At 40.1% G+C, this 25,814-nt stretch overlaps 1 protein-coding gene across 1 annotated transcript in view; it reads right to left on the bottom strand.

Annotated features, from left to right (window-relative positions):
- Positions 1 to 22,135, bottom strand: part of MALL (mal, T cell differentiation protein like) — a 58,173-nt gene extending 36,038 nt beyond the window's left edge. Inside the window, exon 1 of the mRNA XM_033939468.1 lies at positions 21,929 to 22,135. Within this exon, the coding sequence (XP_033795359.1) occupies positions 21,929 to 22,036 (108 nt within the window). The 5' untranslated portion in view covers positions 22,037 to 22,135. The remainder of the gene's footprint in view (positions 1 to 21,928) is intronic.
- Between the last annotated feature and the right edge of the window lie 3,679 nt (positions 22,136 to 25,814).

Below are 25,814 nucleotides of genomic sequence, written 5' to 3'. Positions count from 1 at the left end.
AAGTTTTTAAAAAACGCAACTCTGGATATAACGGACTGTTTTTCCAGGTCCCTTGAAGTCCGTTATAACGGGATTATACTGTACTATTTAACACTTCTATAGCGCTGAAGGGCATATGCAGTGTTGTACATTTCGACATTAAATAGATAGTCCCTGCTCAGAAGAGTTTACAATCTAACTTGGACAGACAGACAAGACGTAGAGATTGAGGATACAGAGCCCAAGGAGGAGAGTTAGGAGTTGAAAGTAGTCTCAAATAGGTCTTTTATCTTAGACCTGAACACTGCCAGAAACGGAGCCTGCCGCAGGGATTCGGGCTGTTTGCTCCAGCAAGACAGAAAGAACGGAGTCTGGAGTTGGCAGAGGACAAGAAGGGCACAGATATGAGGGGCTTACTAAGTTACGTAATGTAAACTGAAAAATAGGTGGAAACTCTTTTAAGTGTCCAAAAAATGAGTAACTCAAACAATATGTGTGGAACACTTTATATTGTATATAATGTGATTAAAACAGAGGAAAAAGGACCTCAAAAAACCCCAGGATCATAATCAATAAAGTTATAACCAAACGGGGTTAGGTTTTCATCACCGGTCCAAAACCCCTGTGTGAACTATTTAAAATATTTTTTTACTTGTTTTTATAATGCAATAGGTGATATATAATAATATTTAAATATTGTGATTTAAAATCTCTCAAATTGCTAAAGAGCAAATTAAAGCCGGCAGATTTGTTTTCAGGCTTTCTATAATGTGAAATAGACCAAGCACTTAACGGAGGCCCAACCGTTTCGCTCAACGGGCTTCTTCAGGGGCAACGATAAGAAATACGGTGCCGGTACACACTTTGCTCAAAATTTCTTTTAAAAAAAGAGAGAGAAATATAATTTTTAAATAGTTCACACAGGGGTTTTGGACCGGTGATGAAAACCTAACCCCATTTGGTTATAACTTTATTGATTATGATCCTGGGAGTTTTTGAGGTCCTTTTTCCTCTGTTTTAATCATATTATATACAATATAAAGTGTTCCACACATATTGTTTACGTAATGTAAACTGCCTTGATGGACTTGAAGCAAATTCTTAGAAATAAATAAAATAAATACAGTATTCTGCTCCATCTATGTCTTTTGATCCCTTCAGACGTCTCAGTTCTTCTGAGTTTAATGGTTTCCCAAACACTGAGTAAACCTAATCCTTTTGGCCTTTCAATGTAATCATACAAGGCCAAATACAAATCAAATACAAAAGTGCAAAGAATATATAATCAAGTAACACAAAAATCAGCATTTACATTCAAACAAATAATGATATAAAGTACTTTTCCACCCCCTCCCCCTCCCGCCACCCTCCCTGGATGTGTGTAAGGATCAATTAGGAATCAAAGGTTTATTTGTTCAATCAGTTTTTACAAATTCTGCTAATGGACCCCCAAATCTCTCTAAATTTTTTTTATAATATCCCAGTTGTTCAGAGTTCATTCTCTCATATCTATAAAATTGACACAGGGTTCCCCACCAAAAGATGAAGTTCAGTCTGTCCCAGTTTTTCCAATTTTTCGTTATTAACTGCATAGCTACCCCTGTCATAATAATAAGTCTGTTCTTGCTCGCATTCATTGGACTCTTAGGTTGCAATAAATTCCCAAATAAAACAATGTCATCCGACAGTGGAATAGAAACTTCCAATATCCTATTAATTTTACCCCAAATAGATTTCCAAAAGTTGACCTCACCGTGAGTATTGCATTCAGTTCTGGTTGCCTTATCTCAAAAGAGATATCGCGCCAGGCACATTAGATAGATTGTGAGCTTGCCAGGACAGACAGGGAAAAATGCTTGAGTACCTAAATAAATTCATGTAAATCGTTCTGAGCTCCCCTGGAAGAATGGTATAGAAAATTAAATAAATATATAAATAGAAGAGGTTCAAAGAAGAGCAACCAATATGATAAAGGGGATGGAACTCCTCTCATATGAGGAAAGAGAGGTTAGGGCTCTTTAGTTTGGAAAAGAGATGACTGAGAGGAGATATGATTGAGATCTATTAAAATCCTGAATGGTGTAGAACGGATAAAAGTGGATCAATATTTTACTCTGTCAAAAATTACAAAGACCAGGGGACACTCAATGAAGTTACAGTGAAATACTTCTAAAACCAATAAGAGGAAATATTTTTTCACCGAAACAATAGTTAATCTCTGGAATGCGCGCTGCCAGAGGTTGTGGAAAAAGCAGTTAACATAGCTGGTTTTAAGATAGGTTTGGACAAATTCCTAGAGGAAAAATCCATAATCCGTTATTGAGACAGACATGGGGGAAGCCACTGCTTTCCCTGGATCAGTAGCATGGAATGTTGCTACTATTTGGGTTGTTGCCAGGTACTAGTGACCTGGATTGGCCACTGTGATGACGGGCTAGTGAGCTAGATAGATCATTGGATCTGACCCAGTAAGGCTAATCTTATGTTCTTATATGTGCATATTTTATAAGACAGAGACTGTGTCTGAATTCAAGAAGGCGTGGGATGGGCACATGGGATCTCTTAGAGCAGGGGTGTCCAACCTGCGGCCCCGTGAAGTATTTTGTGTGGCCCCGGTCGAGGGCGACGCAGTGTTTTCCTCTGCTACCCCCGGTGTTTACCGTCTTGCTGGCTCCCTCCTCTGTCTTGCTGCAGCGTTTGTGCGTTTGCATGGCCCCAGAAAATTTTTTTTCGGCCAAAAGGTTGGACACCCCTGTCTTAGAGAGAGAAAGAGATAATGGTCACTGCAGATGGGCAGACTGGATGGGCCATTTGGCCTTTATCTGCCATCATATTTCTATGTTTCTAATACATGAGTAAGATGGCAGAAGATTTCTTAAGGCACTGTTTATTAAAGATGAATGGGTTTTTTTGTCTTTGTTGTTTTTAGTTGTATTGGATTTTTTATGATTATGTATGTTGACTTTTGTTATCTGCATAATTTAATTTAATTTTAATACAGAGTTTATTTATCGCTAAATTGCCAGAAAGGCTTCAAAGTGGTTTACAAACAATTAAATTAGGTATGTTGAACTTCCCTCTCTGTCCCAAATGGGCTCACAATCTAACTATAGCAGGGGAAGGCAATGCCGGTCCTCGAAAGCCACAGGCAGGTCAGGTTCAATCCATGCAGTGCATGCAAATCCATCTCATACATATTCATTGTGGATATCCTGAAAACTTGACCTGCTTGTGGCTCTCGAGGAACAGAATTGCCTACCCCTGAACTATAGTACCTAAGAAAAATATTTACTTATATGGCAGAGATAAATAGAAAGCAGGAAAAGAGAAGAAAATACATTAGGGGAAAAACTTTAAAATAAAGTATCAAAGAACTCAGAAAGATTAAAATAAAAAAAAGCAATCCTGGAATCAGTTTCTCCTCAGCTAATTATGTGTAATATAAATTAATAAACTAAACTAATGAGACATCTTAATTTATAGGTGGGTGAGCCAAGTACAAACACATAGATGGGAATAAGATGGGTAGTAAAAAGTCAGTTGGGATAAGTAGACAGGTGGCTAAACTCAAGGCAAGTTCTAGGTACAGTTAAAGAAGATATGAGGAAGTGGTCTTAGTATGCAGCAAGTTGGTCCAGGTACGGGGTGAGCATATGGGCTACCTATGTTGAGGGGAGCTTGGAAACAAACAGGAGAAACTGCCTTCACACCAGTGAACAGCAAACACAACAACATAGGTGACCAATTGGTGTTCAGTCTCTTTTATTAAGATGGACTCGACATGATCGTGTTTCAGCTTGCAAAGGGCCTGTCTCAGGGTCTTTTTATAATCAAATCGTACAAAATCCACAAAAATTCACCGCATTCTATAGAAAACTGCAGCTCAATTAATTAGTGTCTGCTGCTGTCCACGGGCAGTTTTCTATAGAATGTGGTAAATTTTTGTGGATTTTGTATGATTTGATTATAAAACGACTCCTGAGGCAGGCCCTTTGCAGGCCGAAACTTACTATCTGGGAAAAAATACTGGGGGTGGGGTGGGTGGGAAGGGGGTGACATGTGTTTTATAGAATGGAGCTGCTTTGACCAATTGTGTGAAGCTTGGGGAATGATGTCACAGTCATTTAACAGTATAGAAGAAAGTGCAGCTGTGGTGTGGTGAAGCCTAAACAGAAAGTGAAAAAAAGAAAATTTAAATGATGTTAATCCTCAAGTGAATGTAAACCAAAACCCAAGGAAATTTAATAAAAGAGACTGAACACCAATTGGTCACCTTTGTTGTTGTGTTTGCTACCTGTGTTGAGTGCATGCACACATATTTACACCACTTTGGGAGCGGATGTAAACATGTGCAAGGGCATTTATGCACTACTGGGGCTGGTTCTTGGAAACTCTTTTATAAAGGTGCATAGGTATCTACGAGGGGCCACTGAAAAGTTCTCATCCCAGCCTATAAAGATGGGGCAGTCTCCATTGAGGGCTATACACTTAGGCCCTCTTTTACTAAGGTGTGCTAACCGATTAACGTGTGATTTTTTTTAAGAAAAGGAAAATGAGTGGACTAAGGCCCAGATTCTTTATACAGCACTGATATCGGCGGCCACCTCAGAGCAGAAAACCATCCTGTTGTGCAGGATGAATTTCAGAAATGTTAAGCCGTGTTGCTATTTTTTTTTTTTTTCTTTGACAATGAAATATTTCACGGTATCAATTTCGTAATCTAAAAGTTGCTAAATCCTTTCCTGGAATTACACAGCCAGTACATGTCTCACGCACAAAGTACATATTTACTCACATTCTTATGACTTCCATTCCACAGTCTGTCTATCAAAAAACTAACATAAAGTGGCTGGAAGCAACTTGAAAAGGGTGGTTTCAGACCAACCTATGATTGTAAAACAGATGACACCAACAAAAGTATCAGCCTTTCACACCCAGCCACAGCCCTCTGAGCTAGGCTGGGATAATGAATTCCAAGTGAACAGGTGTATAGAAAATTCTGACTCATCTCTGGCTTGTAGTCGGACAGATTCTTTGAAGGAAAACTACGGGCCCCTTTGAGCATTGGAGAACTTACTTCACTGGCTCGTGCTAAAAACCTCTAGTGCGGTTTGTTCACAGGGGTATCTTTTTCCAGTGGAAAACATTTTAGGGCAAAGATCAGCCGAATGAACTCAGAATGATTTCTGGACGGTTCCTAAGCAGAAGACTTTTCCTGCAATGTTACACTCCAGACAGATCGCTGAGACCCCATGATGCATGCTCAGGAAATATGCCTCTGATTAAGGAAACTCATCTGGTGTATAGTCGTAATAGAGCTTTCTTTCTCATCTGAGCCGATTGTGTGGAATAAGCATCCACAAGAAGTTTGCGAGTTGCATGACTATTTGATGTTTTATTCCAAATTCAAAACCTGTGGATCAATATTCAGCCTGTACAGGGAGCATTAAAAAAAAAAATCAGTTGCGGCATTTTAAAAAACCAAGCTTATTCAGCGTTGCTATCAATATATCAAGTGGTACTGATTATTCATACAAACCACTATTGGTTTAATTCAGGATAGCAAAAAGGCTGTCATTAAACCACATAGCTTGACCAATTGCAGCTGAATATTGCCAACCACCCACCGACTTAGCCTGAATACCTTTGCTTCTCCCCCATCAATAGCCAGATCGTGCAGGGGGACCTATATGAATTTTCAGCAACTCTATTTATATACTACCATTGTAAAGTCATAGCTTGGACATTTACTCATATATGTAAAGTGGCTGCCTCTATATAGATATGTTTTTCGAATATTGTTTTTTTATTTAACCATGCCGTACATTTATATTTGATTGATTTAATGCATTACTGTATTGTTTCATTTTGTGCTTGGTTGTATGTTTAAATGTATTTGCCTTACTTGATGTGCTTTCTTTAATAATCTCTTATATACACAACTACTTCTAATCACATCCAACAGAAGTATCACATACAGTAAATGTAAACATTTAAAAACCCATCAGATAATTCCACCAACACAGATCTACCTTAAAGGAGAACACTGGTCTCTCCACTGGCAAAAGATAAGGTAATTATACTTGCATAGGGAATAAATTAGCAAGTTTGGCTTATATTGCTGACAATAAGAAGTAATGTGCCAAGTTCTGAAGAAATAATTTATTGGCAGAATAAATATAATAGCAATAAGTCTTGGCATCAGATTCATTACAAAAATATACGCTAACAGCAGTTCAGTTAACTTTTTTTCTAGAAGGATCAAAGTTTCCCAAATACAATAAATGTGAAATCAAAAATAGCCAAGCCCCAAGTTGGTCTCAATTGTACTTTGCAACCAAGGAAATTCTATCTCTCTGAGACTCCCTGAATTATAAGAGATAAACAACAATTTCCTATCATACTGTGTCATCCAGAGGACCAGTTTTACAAAGATTGGTTGGTCGTCTCCTCTCAAAGTTCTACCTGAATCTTCCCTGTCAGCAAACTCTGAGTCAGCAGTGAAGCTAAAAGGACACAAGTGTTCAATGATAAGTTCCAAATTCCCACAAATTGTATCAGTTTTTCAAGTTCCTGGGAGCAGCCCTACACAGTTTGCCAGCAGCAAAATCCTTTGCCTGCCATTTTATTTAGCTGCTCCTTTCTTGGTTACTTCTCAGTCATCTGATCATCAATGCTGTATGCAGAATCTCTGAGTGCTAAAGCAGCATCTCTGATTGGAGAATTTTGAGGCTCATTGACATTGGCAAAGCCAATCAAACACTTGCACTCATTTGGCAGATGGATTGACCATGTGTTCCCTGATGAAAGACAAAGAGCAGGTACCAGGCTGATTGATGCTGGTGGAAAACACAGTTGGATCTCAAGACCATCCACAACTTAGTTTAGATGAGAAAGTCACTAGACCCAAGGTCATAACAGAAAACATTGAACAAAGTTTATTGTTTCTTTACATTTAGTGTAAGTATGTAATTTGTTATAGTGTGTCCTTGAAGTGTTTTGTACAACAAATGTAAATGTTTTATTTTGTATGTTAATATGTAACTCAAAGAAACATGACAGTAGATAAAGGCCAAATGGCCCATCTAGTCTGCCCATCCACAGTAACCATAATCTCTTTCTCTCTCTGAGAGATCCCATGCCCTCTTGAATTCAGACACAGTCTCTGTTTCCACCACCTCTTCCGGGAGACTGTTTCATGCATCTACCACCCTTTCCATAAAAAAGTATTTCCTCAGATTATTCCGGAGCCTATCACCTCTTAACTTCATCCTAGTCCCTCTCATTGCTGAGTTTCCTCTCAAATAAAAGAGACTCAACACATGCACATTTATATTATGTAAGTATTTAAACGTCTCTATCATATCTCCCCTCTCCCGCCTTTCCTCCAAAGTATATGCAGATTGAGATCTTTAAGTCTGTCCCCATACGCCTTATCATGAAGACCACACACCATTTTAGTAGCCTTCTTCTGGACCGACTCCATCCTTTTTATATCTTTTTGAAGGTGCAGCCTACACAATTGTACATAATATTCTAACTGAGGTCTCCTTTTTCTTACTGGCCATACCTCTCCCTATGCAACCTAGCATCCTTCTAGCTTTCGCCGTCACCTTTTCAACCTGTTTGGCCACCTTAAGATCATCACATACAATCACACCCAAGTCCCACTCTTCCGTTGTGCACATAAGTTCTTCACCCCCTAAGCTGTACTGTTCCCTCTGGTTTTTGAAACCCAAATGCATGACTGTGCATTTCTTAGCATTAAATTTTAGCTGCCAAATTTCAGACCATTTTTCAAGCTTCACCAGGTCTTTCTTCATGTTATTCATACCATCCAGTGTATCTACTCTATTGCAGGTTTTGGTATCATCCGACAACCCTTCAGCAATATAATTTATAAAAATGTTAAAAAGAACAGGCCCAAGAACAGAACCTTGGGGCACACCACTGGTAACATCCCTTTCCTCAAAGCAATCTCCATTGATCACTACCCTCTGTCGCCTTCCACTCAACCAGTTCCTGACCCAGCTCGTCACTTTGGGACCCATCCCGAGGGCTCTCACTGTCAAACGCTTTGCTAAAATTTAAATATACCAAGTCTAGCGCACATCCTCTATCCAATTCTATGGTCACCCAGTCAAAGAAATTGATCATATTTGACTGACAAGACCTACCTCTAGTGAATCCATGTTGCCTCCAGTCATGTAATCCACAGGATTCCAGAAACTTGGTCATTATCTGTTTTAAAAGCATTTTCATGAATTTGTATACCACAGAAGTCAGACTTACTGGCCTGTAATTCCCTACTTTTTCCTTACTTCCACTTTTGTGGAGAGACCACATCCATCCTTCTCCAGTCCTCCGGTACCACTTCCAACTCTAGAGATTCATTGAAAAGGTCAGTCAGCGGAGCCACCAGAACTTCCCTAAGTTCCTTCAGCACCCTCAGATGTACACCATCTGGCCCCATTGCTTTGTCTACTTTTATTTTAGCTAGCTCCTCACAAACACAACCCTCTGAAAATCGATCAGGGTCTATTACTCCTCCATCCCTATTCACGTTTGTCTTCTGCGGTCCCGTCCCTGGCGCTTCAGCCGTGAACACAGAACAGAAATATTTGTTAAGCAATTCGGCCTTTTCTTTATCAATTTCTACATATTCCTCCCCTTCACCTTTGATTCTCACAATGCCACTTTTGCACTTCTTCCTATCATTAATATATCTTCCAAAAATGTCTCGTCTCCCCATTTTATCGTGTCAGCTAATTTTTCTTCTATTTGCATCTTTGCTTTCCTGACTACACGACCAACCTCTCTTAACTTTTCCTGATATTTTTGCCTGTCTTCCTTTTTCTGCAATCTTTTGTAGTTTATGAAAGCTCACCTCTTATTCCTTACCTTCTCAGCTACTACTTTTGAGAACCAAAGCGGCCTTCTTTTACCTCTTACTTTTACTTACTTGCCTCATAAAAACGATTGTCGCTCTTTCAATAACTCCTTTCAGTTTTGCCCACCGCATTTCCACTCCTTCCAGACATTCCCATCCAGATAATAATTCTGTGATGTAAACCCCCATCTGAACAAAGCTAGTTTTTTAAAAGTCTAAAACCTTTGCTTTTGAATGAGCCATACCATGCAGTGATCACTGGATGCCAGATGATCATCTACTGTAACATCAGAAACTCTTTCCCTGTTTGTAAGCACTAAGTCCAGTATGACCCCATTCAGCGTGGGTTCCATTAACTCACTCTGGATAAGGGCAGGGGAGAAATAAACAAACTCTGCTAGCATAGCCTTAGAAAGGTTATTGTGCTTTTATTTTGATATTTCTTATGGAGTCTTTTGCTTCTTATTATTAAGTTCTCTATGTTTTTATTTTATACTAGTCTTTAAGCCCTTTACATTAACAGGTGCTAGAACAGATGTGTCTGTCTTTCTTTCTTTCTTTCTTTCTCTCTCTCTCTCTCTCCTTGGCCGCTTTCTGTCTGTCTGTCTTTCTTTCTGTTTCTCTCTCTCCTTGGCTGCTGTCTCTCTGTCTTTCTGTCACTCTCTCTTCTCGGCTGTCCACCACCACCCCTTGCCTGCTCCCCTTGTCCAGCAGTAGCGCTTTCTTTCTGTCTCTCTCTCTCTCTCTCCTTGGCTGCTGTCTCTCTGTCTTTGTTTCTTTCTTTCTCTCTCTCTCTCTCTCTCTCCTTGGCCGCTGTCTGTCTTTCTTGATTTCTGTCTCTCTCTCTCTCCTTGCTCAGTCTGTCTGTCTTTCTTTCTCTCTCCTTGGCCGCTGTCTGTCTGTCTCTCTTTCTTTCTGTCTCTCTCTCCTTGGCCGCTATCTGTCTGTCTTTCTTTCTGTCCCTTCCACTGTCTATCTTTCTATCTCTCTCCCTCCCGGTGTCTGTTTGTCTTTCTTACTGTCTGTCTCTCTCCATGGTCCCCTTTGTCTGTCTGTCATTATTTATGTCTGTCTCTCTCCCAGGCCCCCTGTCTGTCTGTCTGTCTTTCTTTCTGTCTCTCTCTCTCTGGCCTCGTCTGTCTCCCACCCCTCCCCCTCCACTTCCCTGTGCAACAGCAGCAGCATTTTCCTGCTCCTTCACTTCCCTGTATTTACATCCTATAATTCTTACCAGCATGGGAGGACTCATTCTTCTGACAGCCAGACGCCTCACAGCACCCGCACCCTGTCCGCCTCGTCCAGGCCAGACACCCTCCTGCCGTTGCTCTCACCACCACCTAACACTTCCGCCACACCGCAGGAGACAAACCACCGCGTTAAGCGCCACACGCACTGCAAATCGAACACGGCCACGGAGGCACAAATCACGGAGGCAGGGATCACGCCGTTGTAAGTGCGCATGCGTGCTTAGGGTTTTATTATAGAGAATGTAATGGAATTATTTAGATCTTCTTTTGTTAGTAATGTTTGTAATGTTTTACTACGAGAGGGTGCTGAAACGTTCTCAACCCAACCAAGAAGGGAATGACGTGGATATGGTTCAATCAACAATCTGAATGAATGTCAAAACATAGAATTTTGTTTCTGCAAATTGGCACTCATTAGGCTTTTTTATCACAGCCATGGGATTTTATGAGCGTCAAAGCTAATACCACCAAGTCTTGCAATAAAAAAGCCTAATGTTGCTTTGTAAAAGTGGTGGGGAGGCAGTAACCATTATCTCTTTCTCTCTCCGAGAGATCCCAAGTGCCTATCCCAGGCCCTCTTGAATCCAGCCACAGTCTCGGTCTCCACCATCTCTTCCAGGAGACTGTTCCAGATTACTCCTGAGCCTATCACATAGAAACATATCCTATGCCCTCTCATTCCAGAGCTTCTTTTCAAATGAGACTCGACTCATGCGCATTTACGCCACATAGGTATTTAAACATCTCTATCATATCTCCCCTCTCACGCCTTTCCTCCAAAGTACAGATATTGAGATCAACGGGACAGAGTAGGGGTTTGGATTTAGGTCATGTCTTTTCAGTACTAATTCAAGATGAGTTACGGTAGGTATTTTCCTGTAAGTTTGTACCAGAGGCAATGGAGAGTTAATTGGCTTGCCCAAGATCAAAAGTAACATCAGTCAGATCTTCCCTAGTTTTCAGCCTGCTGATCTGTTAGCCTAAGGCTGCTCCTTCGTTCCAAGCTGAGGATTTAAAGGGGTTTGGAAAAGTTCCCAGTGAAGTCCATAAGCCATTATTAAGACCACGAATTTGGACTTGGAGGTTGAAATGTACAGCGTCAGCATCTATGAGACAAACTTGGTTTTCCTTGTTGCATAGGATTTTTTGGACCCCAGTTCGTTTGCAAAAGTTGGACAGTTCTAAATCTAATAGATGCTGGCATTGTCATGTTAACATAGGGACCTTGGATCATCTGTTGTTCTATTGTCCATTGATAATTAATTTTTGGAAGTCAATTTGGGGACAAATTAATCTTATACTTAAGGTATCAATTCCGTTAACTTATGAAGCCATAATTTGTGGTACCATATTACATATTAAACCGTCTTTGGATCGGTATAAAAGCCGGCTTTTCTTAATAATGACAGGAATAGCTATCCAGATGGTTACACGTAACTGGAAGAGTTGTAATAGACTTAATTACACATTTTGGTGGCCAAACTTATGTTCAACTTATAAGTATGAGAATGAACGCTGAATGTTTAGGACATAGTAATGCATTCAATAAGGTGTGGAGTCCATTGACTACATATTTAGGGTCACATTAGCTGACATATACTTTTTCTTATTAGATTACTTCCTTGCACATCCAGGGTGGGAGGGAGGATAGTAATATTATGTATAGTATATAGTTTATGGAAGCTATAGTTATAAGTATATATTTTCTAATTATTGCTAGTTAAGGGAAGGGGGGAGAAAATGATTTGTTTTAAAATGTGTGTATGCTCTTGATAATTCATTGTAGTGCACTGTTATTATTTAAAAATCAATAAAGAATTTAAAAAAAAATCTTCAGAGAGGTCATTAAATTGAACTTGCAAACTAAATCAAAGCAGACATCAGATACAAATGTCAGGTTTCAATTTATTTGATGTACCACCCATCATCATAGTGCCTAAGTAGTTTACAATTCAGTAAAATCAATATCATAAAATTTTATAAGGGAAAGAAAGTTACATATTCATGGATGCAGTCCCCAGGCAATCCTGACGATGCTTTTGACCTGCTGCTCTAGAATGCCTATCATAGATCACATTAATTGAAAATACCTTAGAGAATTATATTTACATTGCATATATGAGGATGCTGAACTTAGTTAGAACAAAATATTGTCCCATAATGTGGGAGTGGCAATACTAAAAACGGATGTTCTTAATCCAGTCTAATCTAATTTGTCAAAAGGAAGGAATTACAAGAGTATTTTGCTAAGCAAATCTACCTGGCCTAGTTGAACAATAATCCAGATAAATAGAGATCAACAATCCAGATAAAGAGTGGGAAGCCTGAATAGTATGTCTTATGAATCAATGCCAGAATTTTGGGATGGGTCACACACCCCTCCCTGCCTCTCACTTCCTTTTTTTTATTGCAAAAGAGAAAAGGGATTTTCTAATTCTTTTATGTTTGTGCACATTAATGCACATCAACCCAGGAAGCCAAATATAAAAGCAAGATATTTTCAAAATGACATCTTATAAATTTGCTTTTGCATTATACAAGTGACACAGAGCTCAACATGCATAGAGACTTTATGGCAAGAGGAAAGAAACTTCAGATTAAGAATCCGATTTCAAACTTAAAAAAACACCATGAACACCTTCTCTCACATCAAGCAGCTTTATGGGGTAAAGATATAGAGCAGTGGTTCCCAAACCTGTCCTGGGGGTCCCCCAGCCAGTCAGGTTTTCAAGATATCCCTAATGAATATGCATGAGAGAGATTTGCATACCTGTCACTTCCATTATATGCAAATCTCTCTCATGCATATTCATTAGGGATATCTTGAAAACCTGACTGGCTGGGGGTCCCCCAGGACAGGTTTGGGAACCACTGATCTAGAACAACTGCTCTCGCCCACCACTTACGAGGGATTCAGGAAGCGCCTCAAAACTCACCTGTTCCTGAAGTATCTAGACAGCTGACCCGTTCCTCTCTTCCCCTCTATAATGGTTCTCTCGCCCCATCCCCCTCTTGTTTTCCCATTCCTTAAGTTCTCTCAACTTGTACTTCATTATTCTTTTGTAAACCGCATAGAATTTAACGGTATTGCGGTATATAAACTGTTATTATTATTATTATTTCAAGCACTAAGGAAAAGGGGAACGAGAAAAACAAACAAACCAGGCATTGTTCTGCTGCACACATATCATCAGATCACAAATTGTAGCCCAAAGAAGTTCTGCTTCACATTTCTTCATACTAAATTCATGTCTTTTTTCAGTTGGGAAAGGAAAAGAGAAAAAGATTTGATTTACCACCTTTCTGTGGTTACAAAGCGGCTTACATATTAAACATAGGTTATTTTGTACCTGGGGTAATGGAGGGGTAGGTGATTTGTTCAGAGTCACAAGGAGCTGCAGTGAGAATTAAACCTGGGCCTTGTGCACTAACCATTAGGCTACTTATAAGAACATAGAATAGCTGCCATATTGGCTCGGAACAACAGTCCATCTAGACCAGTATCCTCTTCATACGGTGGCCAAACCAGGGCACAAGTACCTGGCAAAAACCCAAATAGTAGCAACATTCCACGCTACTGATCCAGGGCAAGAAGTGGCTTCCCCCATGTCTATTTCAATAACAGACTATGGACTTTTCATCCAGGAACTTATCCAAATCTTTTTTAAACCCAGCTATGCTAACTGCTTATACCACATCCTCTGGCAATGAGTTCCAGAGCTTATCCTTCGTTAAGTGAAAAAAATATTTCCCCCCCTATTTGTTTTAAAAAGTATTTCCATGTAACATCACTGAGTGTCCCCTAGTTTGTACTTTTTAAAAGAGTTTAAAAAAAAATTGGTTCACTTTTACCCATACTACTCTACTCAGGATTATGTCGACCTCAATTATATCCCCCCTCCCCCTCAGCTGTCTCTTTTTCCAAGCTGAAGAGCCCAAACCTCATAGCCTTTCTGCAAATGGGAGGAGTTCCATCCCTTTTATTGTTTTGGTTGATCTTCTTTGAACCTTTCCTAATTCTGCTATATCTTGTTTGAGATACAGCAACCACAATTGAAGGTAATACTAATATCCAAGGTGAGATGGCTCATCCAGTCTCGTTGGCTTTCAGTGCTACTGCTATTACAGCTTTTCAAATACGTGCCATTATTTGAAGATCAAGGCCAATATTCCCTCCAAGCCATTTAGGAACCCTTCATCTTTGCTCCTATCAGTGGGGAGTGCTAGTTCAGTATCACATTTTTGATAGTGAGGAACAGGCAAAAGCTCTGAAGGACTCCGTGGAATCTGCCAATCCCTAGCAACTGAAAGTATGATATTGAACCATCACCCCCCACTGGTAGGAATGCAGTTGGAGGTCTGCACAACTTACATGGACTGCTAAAGTCCCCTATTTAAGTAAGGTTTTGCAATTACTGCGGGGTAGTTGGTAATACTAATACTGTACGCAGCAACTGCAAAACCTCAACATTAACTGTTAGGGGCATTCCCAGCATTTATGGGATGGTCGTTGTGTGGTTAACACAGAGAAAAAGGCACTATTGTGTGCAAACTGCACATCAGATGCTGCATAATGCAGCTAGCTGTACCTTTTAAATTGGCATGAACTATGCTGTATTATTTGCTACGTTAACCCTGCAGTGACTTTGTCCAAGCAGCTGGTGGCATATTAAGACATTGGTATAACACAGAATTGAAACGCTTTTCCTCGTTCGATCTTGTGCTCTCCGTTTGTGCTATACAGTATACTCACCTTTTTTCCTCAGTGCATTGGCCAATTCCCATGCATGAAATTTCTTTGTAATACCTCTGTCTCTGTAGTAATTCTAATATTGTATAAGTCAGCAATGATTCCTTGTTAACATTTGTGGGATACAAGAATTGGTATGGTATGGTATGAATCAACAATAGATTACGACTGTTGATGTAGGCTGTGATTGTCGAAACACGGCCCCGTGTTGAGTCAAGTCTTTACATGGTGGATACTGAGAACTCAGTGGCTATTTAATAAAATTGTCAACTGATTCCCCTCTGGTTGCCTTGGAGGCTATTTGGCAACCCTACTCTTTTTTCACTCCTCCCCTAAATTAACAGTAAACATATGGTAACCATCCCCATGTTGACTATAAAATGCAATCCCTGCCCATTCCACACCTAATGTACACCCCAAAATAGCATTTTCCAAGTTAGCTATTTAATGTAGCAATTCACACGTGCTGTTAACATGCTGCATTATTAGCATGGGCTTGCACTATTAGTGAGATGTAATTACCATATTAAAGAGTGTAACGCAGTATCTTGAATAAGCCCTTAAGAGTTCTAGTTCCTGGATTCTTTAGACTGTAATAACAGACCAAAGTCAAGATGTATGTGAACTTTCAGCAAGGATCCAATTCTTATGGTCTCAAATGATTACCTACTGTAAATGTCTATATAGTTTTTATGCGTGCCCAAGAAAAATTTCTTTGCAAGCATAACTTCTTACTGGTAGCAATATGGTTAGAGAATACCCGCTCAGCTTAGAGCAAACGATGGTGCTATGTTGGTCAGTGTTACTATTTAGTGATATTATCACATTAAGTGCTTCTGAATATTAGTGGTTGGGCCAGCCAGTACGATTCATTAACCGACAGGAGCATCTCTTGCCCAGTTAAATCATTTTCATTATTGACCCTGTAATTTTGAAGGATTACGGTAGATAAGTAATGTGCTTTAACAAACTGGAAGAGTTGATGAATCTGATTCATGTATATGTGTGTCAATCAGAAAATTTTTATTAGTTGTCTATGAAGACAGTTACTATCGGATGTGATATTTATTTATTTATTAGGATTTACTTATCACCAGATTTTCTCAGTCAGCTGTTCCTCCTCAAACATTCTGACCAAACAAAATTAAAGCCTAAATCTTAGTTACACAAGTTATTCCCATTCTTCCTTTGATAATCTTTCATTCAAACTTCAAAAACTGTTTTGTTCTGTTTCATTAATATAACTATCAGCAAATGAAATCATTTCATATTAGCTAAGGGAATAGTTTCATTTTTGGAGATGAAAACTGTATCTGAATTTAAGAAAGCTTGGGACAAGTACATAGGATCTCTAAGGCAGTGAAAGGCAGAGTAAATAGCAGACTGGATAGGCCATATAGGGCTCCTTTTACGAAGGTACGCTAGCGTTTTTAGTGCACGCATCGGCTTAGCGCGCGCTAGCTGAAAAACTACCACCTGCTCAAGGTGCCCATAGTCTTTTTCTGTCTTCATTTATCTCATATGGGTGAGAAAGTATGTATATACGTTTCACTCCCAAACTTAATGAGATTTTCCGGAGGCTGATGTAGGGGAAAACACCCTTCAGGGATTTAAAACAAAGTTAGACAGGTTCCTGTTGAACTGGAACGCATGCAGGTAGGGCTGGTCTCAGGGCACTGGTCTTTGACCTGGGGGCCGCCGCGGGAGCGGACTGCTAGGCACGATGGACCACTGGTCTGACCCAGCAGCGGCAAATTCTTATGTTCTTATGAAAAGTGTGCATGTACTTTCACTTTGAAAATTATACCAAGGAAAATACCCACATATAAGTATGTGAATACGTTTTCACAATATGGTGTTTTACTTGTGGAAATGCTTTTCCCTATTACTTTTTTTTAACACACAAGGAGGTGATAGCAATATGACAATTTCAGCAAAAAATCTGAATGCAAAACTGTGTCATTTACTGCAGGAATATCTTCATCAAATATGCACACTTCTCTTTTGTCACTCGATTACTGGCGAATTTACAGTTTCTCCATTAATAGTAATGGTGGTCACGCATAATGTGACAAAAAGAGCAGAGTTTATAGGACAACACAAATACAAAAAAACTCAATAAACATATAATAACAAACAGCTTTAGTAATTTTATCAGCATGACAAAATACTTCTAGAAAGATCTGCAAATGAATGGAGAACCACCAGCTTATGAGACCAGTGCAGCTACATAACTCAACTCAACCTCCTAATTCAATGTTAACTGATTTTCCTAGGTGACTACAATGTTCCTGTACTGCCAACTCCAGACTGCATCCCTTCTGCCTTGCTGCACCATATGCTTGGAACAATCTGCCCGAATCCCTACAGTGGGCTCCGTCTCTGGCAGTGTTTAAGGCCCGTTTAAAAGCCTTCCACTTTGAGAGTGCTTATGACTCCTAACTCTTCTCACCTTGGGTTCTGCATCCCTAACCGTATATGTCATGTTTGTCTGTCCAAGTTAGATTGTAAGCTCTTCCAAGCAGGGACCATCTATAAATGTCAAAATGTACAGCGCTGAGTGCGACAAGATATGTTCTCGGTGATGGCTCCACAACTTTGGAACACTTTACCTCAGCAATTGAGAGAGGAAAATAATTTGAGTCATTTTAAAAGTAACTTAAAAAGCTTTCTTCTTAAAGATGCTTTTAATCTATAAATTATGTTCAAAAATTTTATATTACCTTCTAGGTTTTCACCTCCCCCCTCCTAATGTTATTTCCATTTATGGTTCTCTCCTGCACACTAAAAATATTGAATTGTAGTTCTTCCTTTTTTTTACCTAGTGTCTCAGTTGGTCTGTAAGTCTATTGGTCTTAACTACTGTTTTAAAATTTTAAAACATTATGTTAAAATAAATATTATTTTTTTTCAATGTTGTAACTCGCTTAGTAAAAATTAAATTAAGCGATTCATCAAATTAAAATAAAACTTGAAACTATATACCGTATTTTCACGTAGATAACGCGCACCTGTGTAAAACGCGCACACGGGTATAGCGCGCAGGAAACACAAATTTATGTAAAAAAAATTTAATATAGCGCACACACGCGTATACCGCACATGCTAAAACCTCCTCCCGCCTACTCCGAACCGGCATCCTCCCCCCCGCTCGCATCACCCTCCCCTCCCCCGCGACCCTACATCCCCCCAGCACCAAACATCTCTTACCCGATTGGGCACCGGCACCAGCACCAATGCACAGGACGTGCCAGTGCCAGTGCCCGAAGATCCTCCCTCGTTGGTTTGGGCTGGGCTGGGCTGGGCTGGGCGGTGCGGTGCAGGAGAGATCCTCCTTCTTCCTGCGCCGGGCTGGACTAGGCTTTGAGCATGCGCAAATGCTCAAAGCCTAGTCCAGCCCGGCGCAGGAAGAAGGAGGATCTCTCCTGCACTGCACCACTCAGCCCAGCCCAGCCCAAACCAACGAGGGAGGATCTTCGGGCACTGGCACTGGCACGTCCTGTGCATTGGTGCTGGTGCCGGTGCCCAATCGGGTAAGAGATGTTTGATGCTGGGTGGATGTAGGATCGCGGGGGAGGGGGGGGGTGATGTGAGCGGGGGGGGAGGATGCCGGTTCACAGGGGGGATGCCGATCGGATTGAAAAAAAAAATGTAAAATGCGCTCACGCGTATAACGCGCAAGGTTATGCAAGGTTTGTAAAATCGTGTATAACGCGCGCGTTATATGCGTGAAAATACGGTAAGTGGATCTCATAGGCACTGCCTAATACACCAAATGACATCTCTAAAGTCGCAGGCCACCGCAAATATAACCTGAATTACCACCACATTCTCCGACAACAAAGATACACCCACCTGCTAGAAAAGCTATGTTACCTCCATGTTATAGCTACACTGTAAACGCTGCAATTTAATCTATCCTTTGCCTATTAAGTCTGTATTTTTAAGTCTGCATGTTATGTCTTTACTGTAAATGCTGTAAAGTCTATATTTCTCACTAAAGTTTGTCCTAGCCATACTATGAATGTACTCTTGTAACCCGTTCTAGGCTCCTTTGGGAGGACGGGCTAAATAAATGACTAACTAAATAAATATTGCTATTTTATCAAAAAGTCTCCAACATTTAAGGAGTATTAGCTGGCAAGTTTTGGAACCCAACTGAAACCCCCCATACCTGACTGCCAAGAAGACATCTCCACATATAGGAAGCCCTAAGTGTCGAGGATCAAAGCTAAGGGGTCCTTTTATTAAGGCGTGCTAACCGGTTTAGCGTGCGCTAAATGCTAAAGGCATCCATTATAGTCTACGGGCGCCTTAGCATTTAGCGCGTGCTACATCAGCGCGCCTTAATAAAAGGAGCCCTAAGAAAGCATTATCAGCATTCCTGGTGAACACGTAAACGTGACAAAACAGGATGTCTGCAGTAAGAGGAACCTTTTGTAAAAATACCTATAAGGACACTGGCAAATATACATGTATTTGCCAATATGTAAAGCAGAAACATCAGTTCTATAAAGAAACACAGTCATTATGACTTTAAAGCTTTACATGAGCTAAGTGCTCATTTTGCAACATACATAAATACATATGCAGGCACCAGATCTCACAAACATATATATAGCTATATTACATATGTAGGCACCAGATCTCACAAACATATATATAGCTATATTACATATGTAGGCACCAGATCTCACAAACATATATATAGCTATATTACATATGTAGGCACCAGATCTCACAAACATATATATAGCTATATTACATATGTAGGCACCAGATCTCACAAACATATATATAGCTATATTACATATGTAGGCACCAGATCTCACAAACATATATATAGCTATATTACATATGTAGGCACCAGATCTCACAAACATATATATAGCTATATATATATATATATATAGCTATATATATATATACATATATATATATATATATATATACACACACATACAATAAGAGCCAAGTAAGGAACCTAATGAAATAATTAAAAAAAAATTGTGTGGTGCTCTTAAACACCACAGAGATAAGTACAATTGTTCTCTCAATCACTGCTGGAGACCTCAGGTCCAGACAAGCAAATAGGTAACACTTAGGGCTCCTTTTATCAAGCCGCGCTAGCGGTTTAACGCGTGTAATAAATAGCGCGCGCTAAACCGCCAACCACGCTAGCCGCTACCGCCTCCTCTTGAGCAGGCGGTAGTTTTTGGCCAGCGCAGGAGTTAACGCCTGATGAAAAGTCGCGCGCGTTAACCCCGCTAGCGCAGTCTGATAAAAGGAGCCCTTAGGCATGCTACTGGGCAGGTGCAACATATTTTCCAATATATGCATATTCTTATTATAAAAGTGGAAATACACTTGTTTTTCGGCCTGTTCTAATTCTGCCCAAAACGTACCCTCTATGGCAGTGGTCTGAAACTCAAACCCTTTGCAGGGCCACATTTTGGATTTGTAGGTACTTGGAGGGCCTCAGAAAAAAATAGTTAATATCTTATTAAAGAGTTTGAGACCACTGAGTTAAGGGGAACGGTTAATCAGCTGGCTGGGTTGGAGGGCAGAGGGGAGAACAGGACAATCAAGTCATTGTGACATCACTGATGAGGTTGGCTCTTATTGGTGGAATGAGTCATTATGACATCACAATCTCAGCTCTGCTTCCCAAAAATAAACAGGATGTCATGGTTACAGTTAAGCCTGTGGTCTCAAGCTCAAACCCTTTGCAGGCCACATTTTGGATTTGTAGGTACTTGGAGGGCCTCAGAAAAAATAGTTAATGTCTTATTAAAGAAATGACAATTTTGCATGAGGTAAAACTCTTTATAGTTTCTAAATCTTTCCATTTGGCTAAGTCTTAATAATAATATTGTCATTTATAGCTAAAGAGACATAGGATCAAGAAACTGTTTTATTTTACTTTTGTGATTAAGCTAAACATACCGAGGGCCTCAAAATAGTACTTGGCGGGCCGCATGTGGTCCCTGGACCGCGAGTTTGAGACCACTGCTCTATGGGGAGAGTGTGGCGCAGTGGTTAAAGCTACAGCCTCAGCAGCCTGAGGTTGTGGATTCAAACCCACGCTGCTCCTTGTGATCCTGGGCAAGTGACTTAATTACCCCAGGTACATTAGATAGATTGTGAGCACACCAGGACAGAGAGGAAAAAATGCTCGAGTACCTGAATAAATTCATGTAAGCCGTTCTGAGCTCCCCTGGGTGAACGGTATAGAAAATTAAATCAATCAATCACTGCATTCTAAAAAGTGGCATCTACACATATATATAATCTATACATGTAAATGCTGACATTTCCACCTAGAATTGTCATGAAAAGCTTCCAAAATTACCTTCTTAGTATTTCAGACACACAATCATCTTTTTTGCACCAAATATTTAAAGTACGTATCCAGGCTGCATATTCCAATAACACTACTAACAGTACAAGAGGAGTGCGAGGTCACCACAATCCAGGCTAGGCTTAAAAGAATACAGTACAAATAAAGGCTGTCCCCAAGTTACAGACACCCGACTTAAGTACGTCTCATACTTAAGTATGCAGTTGCAGCTTCATTGGATTTCATTGAGCAGTATTTCCAGTGGCATAATACGACTCCTACACTTCTCCTGTAGCAGATTCAGGAATGATACCTGGCCACATTAAGAATGGTTTGTGGTTGTGCATGCTGTACCTTAGAGGGAACACTGGACAGTTGACCCTCTTGTCAACTGGGAGCAGAATCTTAAAATCTACAAGTTCTGAGTTACATACAAATCTGACTTAAGAACAGCTTTAAAAACGTAACTCGTTCTTAACCCAGGAACTGCCTGTAAAAATCCTCTACAAAAAATAAAATTCTGTAATATAAGTAACTGAATTTATGAAAACTCAAATGAATAATTTTTGAAAAAAACCTCCAGCAGCTCATGGCTTAAAATTATTTATATTTGTGAGTTATACTTTTAGGATCAAGTGCTAGGGAGATTTATGTGTTTTGAAGTTCTAGGATAAAAATTGTAATTGATATCCTGATTATTGCTGAAAATAGATTGTACTTACCAGTTCTGGTATAATGAAAGCATAAGGTAACCTTCGCAAAATGTCTAGTCCAGAAGGTATATCGGGTACATCAAAGGAGCCGGGGATTTGGATTCCTTGTGTTCCCATTTTTTTTCCTCTTTCAAACCTGCCAAAGTTTCTACTTTACTTAGTCTCCAGAGTCTAAGCAGCTACTGTAGTATGCAGCAAAGTTTAAAATATTATATGGACACACCTACATGGATAGAAACTGAAAAACCTGTTCCAGTTTGACAGGTGTGTCCAACCCTAGCGTTGCTACTGTTTGGGGTGATGATGAAATCAATTCACTCCAGCAATGATTGACTTTGTGCGTGATCTTCTGTACCGCAATGAAAATACTGAAAGAATTTTATTGTGAAAATAGAATATCTCAGAATACAATGCATGTTGTCTTTCCTCTATCTCAAGTGCAGAAAGAAAGAATACTTGACTTCACTTGGCAGGACTTAAAACTGCATTCCTCTCTCAAAGTTCAGTAGGTTCTTGTGACACAGAGGCAGTGAGGTTTATTAAAGCTTTTCTTGAAAGCCCACATTGATAGCCTTGACTTATTAAGAGAAAAAAAATTTAATGAAGGTACTTATCTTGGATTCTTAACAATTTCATCCCCTGTGTTTGATTTCAGTTTTGACTGAGGCTAAATGTTGGTTTTATCAAATGAAAAATGTGCCAAACAAATCTGATTTCTTTGACTAGATGATTAGAGAGGTGGATAAAAGACTTGTGTCACTTGGATTTCAGCAAAACCTTTCATACGGTTTCTCACAGGAGGCTCTTGAATAAGCTGAGTAGGCTGAAATTACTCAAAGTGATAAACGGTTTGGGGAAACTGGTTGACTGACAGATGACATAGGTTGGTGGAGGATGGAGTTTACTTGGAGGAAAGAAAGACAAGTAATGGAGTGCCTCGAGGATCGGTACTGGGGCCATTTCTATGTAATAGATTTGTCAGCGACATTGCTGAAGGGTTTTTGCAGATGATACAACAATATCCAATACGGTGGACACTACAGCAGGAATAGAAAACATGAGAAGGGATCTACAAAAATTATAAGAATGGCGTAAGGTCTGGCAGTTAAAATTTAATGCAAAGTGGTACAGTGGGACCAGATTCTGTAAACAGCGTGTAAATTGGTGGCATCTACAGAAATGGATGCCGGCTATGCGTCAATCATGCTTAGCCGCCATTAACAGAATCACAGCTAATGACAGCTAAGAAAAAACTCGGACACCTGCAATGTAGGCTAGCATTTTACTGGCTTACATTTCAGGCGTCTAAGTTCTTTAGTGAATCACATCTAACGGTGCCTGAGTCCCTTTCTGCGCCTAACCACATCCACATAGGCATTAGGCATCCTGCTATAGACACATTAATAGCACCTGCACTGTCAATGCCTCCTGGTGCCGACTTTATTTTTAACAAGTTTTTAATTGGTTTTAAATGACATGGTCAATTACTGCGCTGCTTAAAGCCAATGAAAACAGTTAAGTTAGGCAGCAGTAGAGCTTATGGTGCCGTTTATAGAATATGGCCCTTGGTGTGTAGAAATCCAAAGTGATGTATAAGATAGGGGTTGAGAGACTGAAAACACAGCTCAGGAGAGGGCTTTTCAAGGTGGCAAAACAATGTGACAAAGCAATGGCTGTAGCCAGAAGGATGCTGAGCTGTATTTATGGTTATTTGTATGGATATTTTATCACACTTATTATAAGTTTAAAAATGAATAAAGATATATATATATAAAAAAAAAAAAAGAAGGATGCTGAGCTGTATACAAGATACAACCAGCAGATGAAAAGTGTTAATGCCCCTAGGCAAGTCATTGGTGAGGCCCCATTTAAAGGAATGTGTTCAGTTTTGGAGGCCATGTCTAGCAAAGGACATCAAAAGACTTGAAGCAGTCCAGAGAAAAGTGGCAAAAGTGGTATGGAGTTTGCACCAAAAGACTAATGAGAAGGGACTTGAAGACATGTATACTGTATATACACTAGATGAAAAAGGGGACAGGGGAAGATATTATACAAATGAAATCTTAAAAGATATTAATGTGCATACAAATCTTTTCCAGAGAAGGAGAAGCGGTAGAAATAGAGGACATGAATTGAGATTACAGGGTGGTAGTCTTAGAGAAACAGCAGGAAGGACTTTTTCATGAAGAGAATGCTGAATGCCTGGAAAGCCCTCCTGGAGAGCTGTGGTGGAGATGGAAATGGTGACAGAATTCTAAAACGCATGGGATAAACACAAAGGGTTCTTATGTGGTGAGGATCAAAAACAATATTAGGCAGTCTTTAACAGCAATTCTGATAATTGAGAAGTAAGGCCAGTGCTGGGCGGACTTCTACAGTCTATGTCCTAAATATGTAAAACTAGAGTAGACTTCTATAGTTTGTGTCCTAATTGATTGTATCAGGTGCTTCATGGATGGCCCATATTACCCCAATTCTGAAGCAGTTACATTGGCTCATAAGAACATAAGAACATAATAACTGCCGCTGCTGGGTCAGACCAGTGGTCCATCGTGCCCAGCTGTCCACTCACATGGCGGCCCTCTGGTCAAAGACCAGTGCTCCAATCGAGACTAGCCCTACCAGTGCACGCTCTTGCTCACCAGGAACTTGTCTAACTTAGTCTTGAATCCCTGGAGGGTATTTTCCCTTATGACAGACTCCGGAAGAGCATTCCAGATTTCTACCACTTTATGGGTGAAGAACTACTTCCTTATGTTTGTATGAAATCTATCCCCTTTCAATTTTAGAGAGTGCCTTCTCGTTCTCCCTACCTTGGAGAGGGTGAACAACCTGTCCTTATCTACTAAGTCTATCCCCTTCAGTACCTTGAATGCTTTGATCATGGCCCCTCTCAATCTCTTCTGGTCAAGGGAGAAGAGGCCCAGTTTCTCTAATCTTTCACTGTACGGCAGCTCCTCCAACCCCTTAACCATTTTAGTCGCTCTTCTCTGGACCCTTTCGAGTAGTACTGTGTCCTTCTTCATGTACGGCGACCAGTGCTGGACGCAGTACTCCAAGTGAGGGCGCACCATGGCCCGGTACAGCGGCATGATAACCTTTTCCGATCTGTTCGTGATCCCCTTCTTTATCATTTCTAGCATTCTGTTCGCCCTTTTTGCCACCGCTGCTCATTGCGTGGACAGCTTCATCGACTTGTTGATCAGAACTCCCAAGTCCCTTTCTTGGGAGGTCTCTCCAAGTACCGCCCCGGACATCCTGCATTCGTGCATGAGATTTTTGTTACCGACATGCATCACTTTGCATTTATCCACGTTGAACCTCATCTGCCATGTCGATGTCCATTCCTCGAGCCTGACAGTCCAATATAAAGTGCTCTCAATTGTACATCAGGTTTTATATCATACAGCCCTTGGATATTTTTGAGATTTGTTGGAGTTGTTTTGTCCAAGAAAGGAATTAAGATCTGCACAGGATATGAGATTGTCATTGAAAAATGTGATACATACCAGGGTCGGGAATTCTCTGTTTTCAATAGTAGGGGTGAAATTTTGGAACTCATTGACAGGTCAATTGCGATTATGTAAACTTAGGGTACTTTTTAAGAAATTTTTGAAGACACAGTTATTTGTCATTGTATTTATGTGAACAAAAATACAATAAGTGTTTCTGTGATACTTTTTTTTTAATGTTTAAATATTTTTATTGCATATTTGTAAGAAAAATTAGTACAAACATACTATATCAGAATACAACATTCCCCCTCCCCTCCAAAAAAAATCCTTGTATATCTAGGTTTCCCTATGAGTTATTCGTCTACTGAGCATTAAAGGCCAAATTCCATAAGAAGCGCCCAAAAGTTAGGCATCGATATAGGTACTGTTCAGTGCGATTC

This window comes from Geotrypetes seraphini, chromosome 3 (assembly GCF_902459505.1).
Source record: "Geotrypetes seraphini chromosome 3, aGeoSer1.1, whole genome shotgun sequence".
NCBI classification, from domain to species: Eukaryota; Metazoa; Chordata; class Amphibia; order Gymnophiona; family Dermophiidae; genus Geotrypetes; species Geotrypetes seraphini.
This window is presented reverse-complemented; position numbering and strand designations above follow the sequence as displayed.